This window comes from Triticum aestivum, chromosome 2A, assembly GCF_018294505.1.
Source record: "Triticum aestivum cultivar Chinese Spring chromosome 2A, IWGSC CS RefSeq v2.1, whole genome shotgun sequence".
Classification (NCBI taxonomy): Eukaryota; Viridiplantae; Streptophyta; class Magnoliopsida; order Poales; family Poaceae; genus Triticum; species Triticum aestivum.
Window position 1 is genome coordinate 72,426,954 of NC_057797.1, and position 12,599 is coordinate 72,439,552.

Genomic DNA, 12,599 nt, shown 5'->3' on the forward strand with positions numbered 1-12,599 from the left:
GCCTCCCCGCGCTTCCCGCATGCCTGGACCTCACCATGGGGAACGTTCCCGGAAAAAGCGCGTCCCAACAACCCTACCCAGTGCGGGTGCATTAAACAGTGAAGGAGCTTCTTTTAACTTTTATATTTTTAAACTACACGGGAAAAGGAAAAGCTAAAAGCATGTCGTGTCGATGGACCCTGCCTCTTCATCCCGTACCACGTGTGCAATCAATCGTTGCCATTCGTGCTTGCATGGGCACCCCACCTCTCCCACGTACGACGACGCCTCCCCGTGCCTTCCGTGTGCTGGTCCCCATCATGACAAGCGTTTCCTGAAAAAGCGCGTTCGGACAACGCTACCCAGTGCGGGGTATTAAACAGTGGAGGAGCGTTTCTTTTGACCTTATTTTTTTAACTTTACAGGGGAAAAGGAACAGCAAAAGAAATCAATGGGCAGAGGGGTGTACAGATTAAAATCCACTCTCCATCTGCGGCACTTCTCCACCGTGACTGCGACTGCCACTGCGACTGCGACTGCTCTCTCCTGACTGGAGTCAGTGTCTCGGGTGCTGCTGACCCGCCGTCTTCTCCGCTTGCCGTGCCGCCATCGCCATGGATGGGGTTTCGACGGAGCCTCGCCACCCGCTCCTGCAGGCCGTTCTCGACGGCGACCTCCGCCTCCTCAAAGGTACTAGCAACAACAAGCAGCCCGCTGCCTCCTATTGCTCCTGCCCCTACCCTTAGGGTTCCTTCCTTCGTGATGGTAATTTGGCTGGATCGTGTGCGCAGAGATGGCGGGCGTCGTGGCGGCGGACGTCGGCATCAGGGCGCGCGCGCTGACTGTGGCGGTCATGGAAGGGCGGCTGGACATCTGTAGGTGCCTCGTCGAGGACCACGGCGTCGACGTCAACCAGCGCACCTTCACAGGTTAATTAGTCCGGTTCCCTTTGGATCTCTTCGCCTCAATTCTGCTGCACCTCCCAGGCTAGACGCACAAGTGCACATCACATCTCAGTAATCCCAGGTTAATTTGGTTCTTTTGTTTTGTTGCAGGTGACACTCCTCTGGCCATTTCTGCGACTTATGGGACGCCTGCTACCACCAGATATCTTCTGGATCGTGGTGCTGATCCAACTTTAGCTGGTGCCCTGTGGCCACCTCTTCATGCTGCTGCAAGTTTTGGTATCCCCTCGCCTCTCCCACACGCAGTTTGCAGCTCCAGCCTCTTGAACTTTAATTGCTCATGAGCCATGACATATATACTGCCATATGTTTTTATTGACATCTATTCACCAAGTTCAGACATATGTGACGATTTGGACGGTGGAACAAGAAACAATGAGTTTCTGTACGACAACTTTGAGGATTGGAATGTAAAGTAAATTGGTGTTAATTAATTCTAGTCTTGTTTGCTCACAGATCGATTTTCGGGAGAGAAAACACCGTGTCACTCTCAAGTGTTAATTCTATTCTTGTTTGCTCACAAATCGATGATTTTTGCTAGCTACTGCCTATATTTAGATAGAAAAACAACTAGCTACAAGTCAAATATTCTAAACTTGGTCCTGGACATGATCATTGGTAACTGGCGGTTATCACATTTGCAAGTGTACAATTCAAAAAAACATTTGCAAGTGTCTACATTTTTTTTCTTTTTACAAAAATAAGCTTATCTTGCTGATTTTTTCTACAAACTTGTATTCTAGGACAATGTGAGATAGTGGAATTGCTGCTTTCAACTGGAATTGATGTGGATCATTTCGATTCTGTGTATGGGACCGCATTGCATGTTGCCGCTACTAATGGTCAAGATGGCTCGATGAATATTTTGTTGCAGCATCATGCAGATGTAAGTCACCACTTTCTTCCTTCTCTTCTGGGCTGTGCAAAAGTAAATCCTGGTTGGTTTGTTCAGGCCCTAAGCGGCTTTATCTCCAGTTCATAACTATCATGCATGCATTGTAATGAGAAGTGGAAATACTGTTGTCTGTTATTACTTGGGCTCAATCATCTGAACCAAAAGAGTTTGTTTATGTTGGCACAAAGCAAAACATATACAATGTTTGTCGTTTGACCATAAATAATTCTCCTGAAGTGAAACATGCTTATTTTCTCACAGGTGCTCTAAATGTTTGTCTAATTTTTATAATTAAATTAGAAAAATGTATGCTTCTGTGCGTTGAGAAATGCCAATATGTGTAAATCACACACACACACACACACACACAATTTGCTTATTTATTTCCCCATTACTCCATTTTTTTGCAAGTGAATAAATTGGTTTTTCTACTTTCCACAGCCTAATAAGGTTTTCCGCCTTGATAGTACCCCGTTAAGGCTGGCCATGATTTCTGAATCGCTGGAATGTGTGAATCTACTCATTAAGGTCAATATTCTTTCTCGTTTATGGAGCTTCCTTTAGTGTAGTCTACATTTTCTGCAGTTGACATCTCAAGCACTTACTCAAATGAAACTAAAATTTATTTACACAGGCTGGCGCTGATGTGAATAAAATTGACTATACTGGTGTTACTTACTTGATGATAGCAGCGGGCAATGGCTTATCTGATATCCTGAAATGCTTACTAGATGCTGGTGCTAACCCAGATATTGATGATGGGGTGAGTCACTGAGTCTTGTATTATTTTCTCCCCCTCTGCCTTCATGATCTACTTTCATGTGTATTATCTGTTCGTAGTTGGCTGAATGGTTGTGCCTCGGTGGGACATGTTAGGTTCTAGGCTGTTGAGGGATTAGGATAAATGTGCTCAGCCGCTTCTTTTACATCAACTGTACCCATGCTGCTGGGAATATTTTATTCATGCATGAGGAAACACATTGTTTTGGTAAATCATATCTGTTACTACGTGATGCATGATCTACTGAGAACATGGGAAAAGTATTCCTACCAACATGTTTACTGTGTAATATCAATGGAGCAGATCACCATATCGTAACATTTTGCACTGCCTTGGTCGGCACATATCGGCTGCAGTTCTTCCCAGGTGTTGAACTTACCAATTGCTGCCCAAGGAAGACGGGCATAGGCTTTTCTGCTCTTTTTCCCCCTTGTTTTTAGGAGCAATTCTTTGTAAATCACCATTCTGTGCAATTATCTCTTTGCGGAGGCAGCGGAGTACCTTGCAGGACTTTCATGAATTTATTTATTGTCAATGGAGAAATTCTCCAGTTTTCTTCATTGCCTGGTCAAATAGACACAGGATGCTTTCAAAGACTTATTCTTCTATTGTGTCGATGGCACATTCTCTCTTTATTATGCTTTGACAAACTAATGCAGTATAAGAAACATATTAGTTTGGGATTAGAATTAATATTTTTATAGGATTTAACCTTAGCTTTATTTCCCGAATTTAGTGGAGAGGTATGGACAAGACTATTCCATTGTTTGTTCCCGCGTTTTGATTTGCTCAAAGCCCATCTAGCCATTTGGTTGAAATTGTAGACTTGGAATTGTAACTATCAATGTTGAAATGCTCTGCTAGTATAGTCCATCTTGTATTAATGATGATCGAACATGAAATCAGCCATCTCATTTACTCCTGCAGTTTGGTACAACTCCAATCGAAATTGCCGCCCTCCAAGCCAGATGGGATATGGTTGCGATGTTATTTCCTTTAACTTCTCCCATTTCAAGATTGCCGGATTGGAGTATTGATGGAATTATTTCTCATGTGCAATCTTTTGGTTTGAAGCCGAGGGTATGTAGTTCCTTTTCCGCTCACTTACAGTTCCATAATATTATGTATAATATGGCTAGTCGTCTTCCATTCTTCTGTTGCTCTGCTCCTGCAGTCATGATTTCTATTGATATTTATAATAACAGAAAAATGTTATGCATACCCAGACCCTGCGCAAGCGGGAGCTACATGCACTGGGCTGCCCTTTTTATAAGCGCCCCACATTTGAGAAAGTTTTAATGTCATTGTTAGGGTCAACTAAGATTCTAAGTGAAGCTTCTTTTCTGTGTTTGTGCTGTATATATGTCTTGACCAAAAATATTTTTTGATCAGGATATACATCTATGTGAAGCGAAAAGAGCTGAACTAAAGTTGCAAGCTACAGAGGCTTTTAAGAGAAAGGAATATATCATAGCAGGAGACCTATATACTTGTGTAAGTCACTGAGCCTAGATGATTATGATAGTTATGGTGTCAATTAAACATGTGCTTGTCATTGTTATCTAGCAAGACACTTCACATTTTGAACATGCCCAAAAGGTTCAATCCCTGTCAAACTGTTCAGTGTCCTAATATAACTGTTTAAGCTGCAGCTAGACTAGAACCACAGTATCTAAAACAAAGGGCAGTCTGTGTTTTGCACTGTATCTAAAACAAAGGGTATCTAGAACCACAGTATCTAGAACTACAGCTGCATGCTATTATAACAGTTGTTTTGCACTGTTTGTCCTCAAAATTCAGTCTGGATTATGCTCGCAGTTGCTATTACCACACACACACACACACACAAAAAACTGCTTTGGAGTTGAACTGCTTATGTTTTAGTTAGAGGAACCGTGTGAACATTCAAAGGTATTTAAAATTCCGGAGTTATCTATATTAATTCATAAAAAATCAGCATCATTTTCCATGTATCTTTCGTGAAAATTCTGTCAGAAATGTTATACTGATTTCATAAAAGTGAATGGTTTCTCTCTGTCTTGATCTGGATTATCAGAAATGTTGGTGGGGTCAGTGAAAATGTTGTTACTGTGTTATGCAAACTACTACCTTGTAACAAAATCTACATGTGATTGGTCTACTGTAGGCAATGAGTTTTCAGCCTAGTCCAAAAGGTCTTGCAAACCTGCTAGCACATAGGAGTTTCTGTATGTTGCACGCGGGGATAGGAAAAGAGGCTCTCTCCGACGCTGCTAGGTGCACAGTGCTACGACCTCTTTGGCCCAAAGGTTACTATCGACTAGGAGCAGCCTTTATGTTGCTACAGGTAAAACAGAACAAATTTGTTACGGCTATTCTTTCTTGACCATGATGAAATTGATCATCTTCTGGTGTCTACTCACAGGACTATGGAAAAGCAGCTCAGACGTTCGAAGCTGGCTTGAAACTGGACCCTACAAATGCGGATATGGCAAACGCTTTAAGGTAATTGTTTGTTCCATGTCTCCATGTTGCGAGGAATCTTGTGCAGTCCCACCTGCTTGATTGGTCCCCTAAAAGGACGAACTATTTCTTATATGCTCCCTCTGTTCCTGAATATAAGACGTTTTGGCAGTTCAATTTAAACTGCCAAAACGTCTTATATTTAGAAACAGAGGTGGTAGATCGAAGTCCTTCTGGAGTGCAAGTGTTTTTTGTGTCTTGATGGTCTAAACTCGGGCATCACACGGATTTAATGATTTAAGATCTATTAAGAGTGAGTTTGGAGCTACAGCTCTGGTTCTCAAATCCATGGAAAGAAAGAGAGAGCACCTTGTCCTGGTGCCCTGTGCATGCCTTTGTTCTGTTCAATCTCTGGAAGAAAAAAAGAGCCATATAGAAGTCTCGCCCGCCCATTGCTTACCCCGAAAATATTTTTCGTCGCAGGGAAGCCCAAGAGACGGCGAGGAATCCTCCTCGCACCAGGGGGCTGGAGTGCCTTCACCCATTTGGAATGAGACGTTCCTGGAGTGATTGAGGCGCTGTTTCGTTGCTATGTCCAGTCCAGGGTATGCATGCCTGCCTGTTATTCTCTTTTCCTATGTCCAGTCCAAGGTATGCGTGCCTGTTATTCTCTGGAGAGACTGAGACTCTGTTTCTTGCTTAAGACTCTGTTTTGTGTTGAACCGTCCAAGAGTACCGATCTCATGTGCTATATTGTAGACCGTGTAAACATGGCTGTCTGTACATTGTGGTTATATATCGTCTCCGTGAACCATTGTGGTTATATATCGTGTGCGTGAATCACTCTGAAAAATGCGCTTGTCATGGTGAAATCTAAGTACTGGCTAGAAAAAAAGGATAAAAGACAAAAAAAAGTGTCATCTAGGTGGGGGATCGTATAACCACTGCCACCGCCATCCGATCGAGCCAAGCACCAGCCTTTTCTCCGGTTCCAACGAACCATCAAGTCACGTCAGTCCATCAATTTTTCACCGGAGAGTCGATTTGACGTTCACAGTCGTACGCTCGTCGTCCATGGTCTGCCCGCCCTGAGAGGAGAACCTCCATGATTTGCATGTCCACACATGCTCGTGCATGCGCATGATGCATGCATGGTTCGTATGTGGATGATATGGACATTTCTCGTCTCCGCTCACCGCCACGGCGGCACCGCGTCGTCGGCTCCGGCGACCCAATCGCTCCTCTCCTCTCCTACCTACGCCTCCTCAACAATTTTTTTCTTCTTCCTTCTGATGGGAATTAGCACACAAATGCACTTGTGGTTAACTGATAACTGTAGCGGAAACAAGTAATTTCAGCACCACATCATGCAGTGGCGGAGCTTGAGCCAAAATTATGGGGGGGCCATGGGCTAGAGGGGGGGCAAACTTAACTATATTAGCTGATTTTTGATGGAAAATATGCCTAACACAAAGGAGTATCTACATGTTTTCTTGTGAGCTTGGGGGGGCCATGGCCCAGGTTGGCCCCCATGTAGCTCCGCCACTGACATCATGTACTAATTCAAGGATCGTTGCTTAGCACGGAAGAAAACATATGCAGCAACATATATGGAGGCAGAAAATGTTACTCAGCAGGCAAGACACTCCTCAGCCTAGTGTCTTGTGGTAGGAGTAAGTTTCTGGACAGCACCAAGCATCAACAAAGAGACACCAGATTTTTACGTGAAAAACCCCTCAACTTGAGGGGAAAAACTACGGGCCGAAGCCACCCAAATCCTCTTCCACTATTATTAAATGTGGGATACAACAAGTTCTTCTCTAGAAAGCACTAGAGGATCTCATACATTAAGATTTCTAAATCTTGGATGAACACAACAAGATTTAGGGGTTCAAGAACTAGGGATTGGAACAATCTCACAAAAAATGGTGGAACCGAAGCTTGAAGGAGACAAGGTAGTGGATCTGAACCATCACAACCTTGGGGAGGAGCTCCCTTGCTTCTTCCTTCAATCTTCCTTTTCTTCCCTTGCTCTCTTGGTTTTCTCTCTTCTTCTCTCTTGAAGGATGAACTGATTTTCATCACTTTTGGTGGTGGCTGCTGGATGGAGGGTAAAGCATCCCCATCCACTCATGTGCAAAGTCCAAAATGACCCTAGGTCATAACCCTAATGGGTAGTGGGCTCATGCACCTCTTTGGGCTGCCTAAAAGGCCTCAAATGGTCATCTCCTCACAACCCATATGAGGAGGATATCCCAACAAATCTCCCCCTCCGACTCATGAGGGGGGCACCGCCATGCCCACTACCTTGCAACATGCTTGTAGCTTCTCATTTGGCAATATCTTGGTCATTATATCTGAACCATTGTCGTCGGTATGGATCTTCTCATGTTTCGGCAACTTGGAACTCACAACATCTCGAATCTAATGGTACCTCACATCAATGTGCTTGGTTCGAGAGTGATAACTTGAATTCTTGGTAAGATGAATAGCACTCTGACTGTCACAAAACATAACATACTTCTCTTGCTTCATGCCGAGCTCTTGCAAGAAGTTCTTCATCCACAAAACTTCCTTGCCGGCATCAACTGCTGCAATGTACTCAGCTTCTCTAGTTGATGTAGAAACACATTTCTGCAATCTTGATTGCCATGACACTGCTCCCCTTGCATAAGTCATCAGGTATCCGGATGTAGACTTCCTAAGATCCTTGTCACCTGCGTAATCTGCATCTGTATAGTCCTGCAATACAGGATTACCATTTCCAAAGCATAGACAAGATGTAGAAGTACCCTTGAGATACCCGAGAATCCACTTCACTGCTTCCCAATGAGCTTTACCTGGATTTGTCATGAACCGGCTAACAACTCCAACTGCATAGGCAATGTCACGCCTAGTGCATACCATGGCATACATCAAACTACCCACAACAGATTGGTAAGGTACTTTCCTCATTTCTTCTTTCTCCTTCTTGCTTGTAGGACATTGTTTTGAATTCAGTTTGTGATGGCCTGCAAGCGGAGAGATAACAGATTTTGCATCTTTCATATTGAACCTTTCAAGTACCTTCTCAATATATCTTTCCTGTGAGAGCCAAAGCAGCTTCTTTGATCTATCACGGGAGATCTTCATGCCAAGTATTTGCTTAGCAGGTCCTAAATCCTTCATGGCAAATGATTTACTCAATGCCTTCTTGAGGAGAGCAATCCTCTTTGTGCCATTTCCAACAATCAGCATATCATCAACATACAACAAGAGAATAATGAAGTCACCCTCGGCGTACCTCTTCATAAAGACACAATGGTCAGGTTGTGCTTTATGGTAACCAAGCCCAGTCATAAAAGACTCAAACTTCTTGTACCACTGCCGAGGAGCTTGCTTCAAGCCATACAAGCTCTTCTTCAATTTGCAAACTAAGTGCTCCTTGCCCGCAACCATAAATCCCTCTGGTTGCTCCATGTATATCTCCTCCTCTAGGTCACCATGTAAGAATGCAGTCTTCACATCAAGTTGTTCAATTTCCAAGTCCATGGTGGCAGCCATGCCAAGCACAACTCGGATCGAAGACATCTTGACCACTGGAGAGAATATCTCACTATAATCAATGCCCTTTTTCTGACTGAATCCTTTCACAACCAATCTGGCCTTGTACCTTGGATGTGAGGTGTTTTCTTCAGTCTTCACTCTGTACACCCACTTGTTCTTGAGTGCTTTCTTGCCTTTTGGCAGTTTCACCAACTCAAAAGTATCATTTTCATACAGGGAATTCATCTCATCCTGCATGGCTTCTGACCATTCTTCCTTGTTCTCATCAGACATTGCCTCCTCATAGCATGAGGGCTCACCTGCATCTGTCATCAACACATATTGATGTGGTGGATATTTAGAAGAAGGAATGTGACCTCTTTCACTTCTTCTTTGCTGCTGCACTGGTGGTGAATCAGGTGGATTTTCGTTGGCATCATCATTACCAACTTCATCATCATCATCACTTGATGGCTGCTCGCCACTTTGACTTGTACTGCCTTGATCAGTTGCATCTCCACTATCTTCAGTGTCATCATCTCCCCCATGATTGTCATGCACGAGAGGAGGACGGATTGGATCCATGTCAACCTGAGGTGTGTTGGTCATTGGCTTCTCTGGTTTCCCAATATCTTTTATTGTTTCATCTTCAATGAACACCACATCTCGGCTTCTCACAATCTTCCTATTTACTGGATCCCACAACCTGTAGCCAAACTCTTCACTTGGTTGGCTGAGGTAGATGCACTGCTTTGTCTTGCTATCAAGCTTGGATCTCTCGTCCCTTGAAACATGTACAAATGCCCTGCAACCAAAGACCTTCAAGTGCTTGTATGATACCTCCTTCCCTGACCAAACTCTCTGAGGAATATCACCTGCAAGAGGAACTGAGGGAGATAGGTTAACCACATACATAGCATTCATCAATGCTTCAGCCCAAAATAAATTAGGTAAATGAGCATGAGAGAGCATAGCTGTTACCCTCTCTGTGAGTGTCCTGTTCATTCTCTCTGCAAGACCATTGAGCTGGGGTGTTTTTGGTGGACTCTTCTCAAGCTTGATGCCAACATTTCTGCAATACCTTTCAAAAGGACCTCTGTATTCACCACCATTGTCTGATCTCACGCACTTCAATTTCCTGCCAGTTTCTCTTTCAACTTGGCATGGAACTCCTTGAAGGCTTCAAGCGTCTGGTATTTGTGTTTCAGCACATACACAAAAACCTTTCTGGAATGGTCATCAATAAAAGTCACAAAGTATAATGCTCCACCATGAGATTTTTCAGTCATGGAGCAAACATCAGTGTGCACAATATCAAGAACATTTTCTGCACGATGTGGAGGGAGTGTACGAAATGCAGCCCTATGTTGTTTGCCAGCAAAACAATGTGCACAGGGTTTCAAGGATATACCTTTCAACTCAGGGAGGTACTCCATGCGAGCAAGAGCGTGCATGCCCTTCTCACTCATATGCCCAAGCCTCTTGTGCCACAATTCAACCGAAGTGTCTTTTTCAACAATGTTCAACACCTCATTGCACAACTTGGTTTTAGTCACATAGAGATTACCTTGCTTACTTCCTCGAGCCACAATCAAAGAGCCTTTGGTGAGCTTCCACTTTCCTTCACCAAAATAACTAGGATGTTTGATATCATCAAGCTTGCCCACTGACAACAAATTCAGCCTTATGTCGGGAACATGCCTCACATCATCGAGCACCAATCTGCAACCTGTGTTTGTTTCAATGCATATAGAGCCCTTGCTAACAATTGCTGACGAACCACTATTTCCCATCCTCACTTGGCCAGCAACATCACTAGTGTAAGATGTGAAATACTCCTTGTGTGATGTGATGTGGAAGGACGCACCTGAATCCACAACCCAACTCATGGCATCATCACGAACAACACTATAGAATCTTCATCTTCAATGACTAGATAGTCCTCATCTGTTGCGGTCATGGCTGAACTGCTTTCAGCCTTTTGCTCGGTTTTCTTTGTGAGTTTCCCCTCTGCAAGCTCTCTTTTGTACTTCCTGCACTCGCTCTTTATGTGTCTCGGATTGCCACAATGAAAGCAAGTAATATCTTTTCTTTGTTTTGACTTTGATCTCTCCCTAGATTTGCTTTTGCCTTGCTGAAATCTTGTATTGCTGCGTCCACGGTTCTCATTCTTCCCATGGGTTTCAGCCACATACGCATCAGAACAAGAGGCATCACCCTTTTCCTTCTTTCTGGCTTCTTCATTCAGCATACTGTTCTTCACCATCTCCAAAGTCAGCTTCCCATCCGGAGCTGAATTGCTAAGTGACACAACAAGCGTGTTCCAACTATCAAGCATGGAACTCAGCAACAACAATGCTTGCACCTCATCCTCAAAGTTGATCTTCATGGCTGAAAGTTGATTTATATGGCATTGGAAGACATTTAAGTGCTCAATCACACTTGTGACATCTCAGTACTCAAGCTTTGCAAGTCTTTTGATCACCGAGGCTTTGTTCATTGATGTCTTCCTCTCATACATAGAATCCAACTTCTGCCACATCTCATAAGCATTTGTGTCATTTGCAACATGGTGGAAAATATTATGGTTAATGTACAACCGAATCATACCTACTGCCTTTCTGTGCAACACTCTCCATTCTTCTTCCGTGACACCTGTGGGTATCTTGTCTTTCACAATTGGCTCATACAAATCCTTGCAATAAAGGATGTCTTCCATCATGGACTTCCATAATGAGTAATTGGAAGAATCAAGTTTTATCATGCCACTTGTAGTAGCGCTTTCTTCCAAAGCCATTGTGAGCAGCACTTCCAGCAACAATCAATCAACTGGGATTTACAACCTTCTAAGCAACCAAGGCTCTAATGCCACTCTGATGGGAATTAGCACACAAATGCACTTGTGGTTAACTGATAACTGCAGCGGAAATAAGTAATCTCAGCACCACATCATGTACTAATTCAAGGATCGTTGCTTAGCACGGAAGGACACATATGCAGCATATATGGAGGCAGAAAATGTTACTCAGCAGGCAAGACACTCCTCACCCTAGTGTCTTGTGATAGGAGTAAGTTTCTGGACAGCACCAAACATCAACAAAAAGACACCAGATTTTTACGTGGAAAACCCCTCAACTTGAGGGGAAAAACCACGGGCCGAAGCCACCCAAATCCTCTTCCACAATTATCAAATGTGGGATACAACACGTTCTTCTCTAGAAAGCACTAGAGGATCTCATACATCAAGATTTCTAAATCTTGGATGAACACAACAAGATTTGGGGGTTCAAGAACTAGGGATTGGAACAATCTCACCAAAGATGGTGGAATCGAAGCTTGAAGGAGACAAGGTAGTGGATCTGGACCATCACAACCTTGGGGAGGAGCTCCCTTGCTTCTTCCTTCAATCTTCCTCTCCTTCCCTTGCTCTCTTGGTTTTCTCTCTTCTTCTCTCTTGGAGGATGAACTGATTTTCGTCACTCTTGGTGGTGGCTGTTGGATGGAGGGTAAAGCATCCCCATCCACTCATGTGCAAAGTCCAAAATGACCCTAGGTCATAACCCTAATGGGTAGTGGGCTCATGCACCTCTTTGGGATGCCTAAAAGGCCTCAAATGGTCATCTCCTCACAGCCCACATGAGGAGGATATCCCGACACTTTCCTTCCTTCCTTACCACGACGGCGACGACAGAACCGACCGCCGTAGCCCCCGCGCGTCAAGCTTTCCTTCAACCGCAGAAGTTCCATAACGCCGGCCAAGCCCACCATGCCTCCATGCATGCGTGCGCCTATGAGGAATTCATCTCTCCTGGTGCTTCACCCTGCCCTCACTCCACATCCTCTCCATACAGAATCGCCGTCATGATCCGACGTACGGCATCATCGGCTCGGCTCCGACAACTCAATCAATTCCACACACGTGAATTCCCTTTCATCAATTGCCAAGTGGAGCACAAATTAAAGAGCGCGGCTTTTTCTTTCATTTCATTCCTAGACCGACAGACAGGAGGGC

At 44.0% G+C, this 12,599-nt stretch overlaps 1 protein-coding gene across 1 annotated transcript; it reads left to right on the top strand.

Moving 5' to 3' along the window:
* Positions 1–404: 404 nt before the first annotated feature.
* On the top strand, positions 405–5,887 carry LOC123184776 (serine/threonine-protein phosphatase 6 regulatory ankyrin repeat subunit B). The gene is made up of 11 exons (XM_044596839.1): positions 405–669; positions 771–908; positions 1,035–1,163; positions 1,688–1,830; positions 2,281–2,367; positions 2,474–2,602; positions 3,548–3,700; positions 4,013–4,114; positions 4,767–4,946; positions 5,025–5,104; positions 5,546–5,887. The coding sequence occupies exons 1-11, from the start codon at positions 594–596 to the stop codon at positions 5,634–5,636; spliced, it is 1,308 nt and encodes a 435-aa protein (XP_044452774.1). The 5' UTR covers positions 405–593; the 3' UTR covers positions 5,637–5,887.
* Positions 5,888–12,599: the final 6,712 nt, after the last annotated feature.

Coding starts and splice junctions, on each gene's coding strand:
- LOC123184776 (XM_044596839.1), top strand. CDS start 594: ATGGATGGGGTTTCGACGGAGCCTCGCCACCCGCTCCTGCAGGCCGTT. Junction 670..770: donor CGACCTCCGCCTCCTCAAAG/GTACTAGCAACA, acceptor TCGTGTGCGCAG/AGATGGCGGGCGTCGTGGCG. Junction 2,368..2,473: donor GTGTGAATCTACTCATTAAG/GTCAATATTCTT, acceptor TTATTTACACAG/GCTGGCGCTGATGTGAATAA.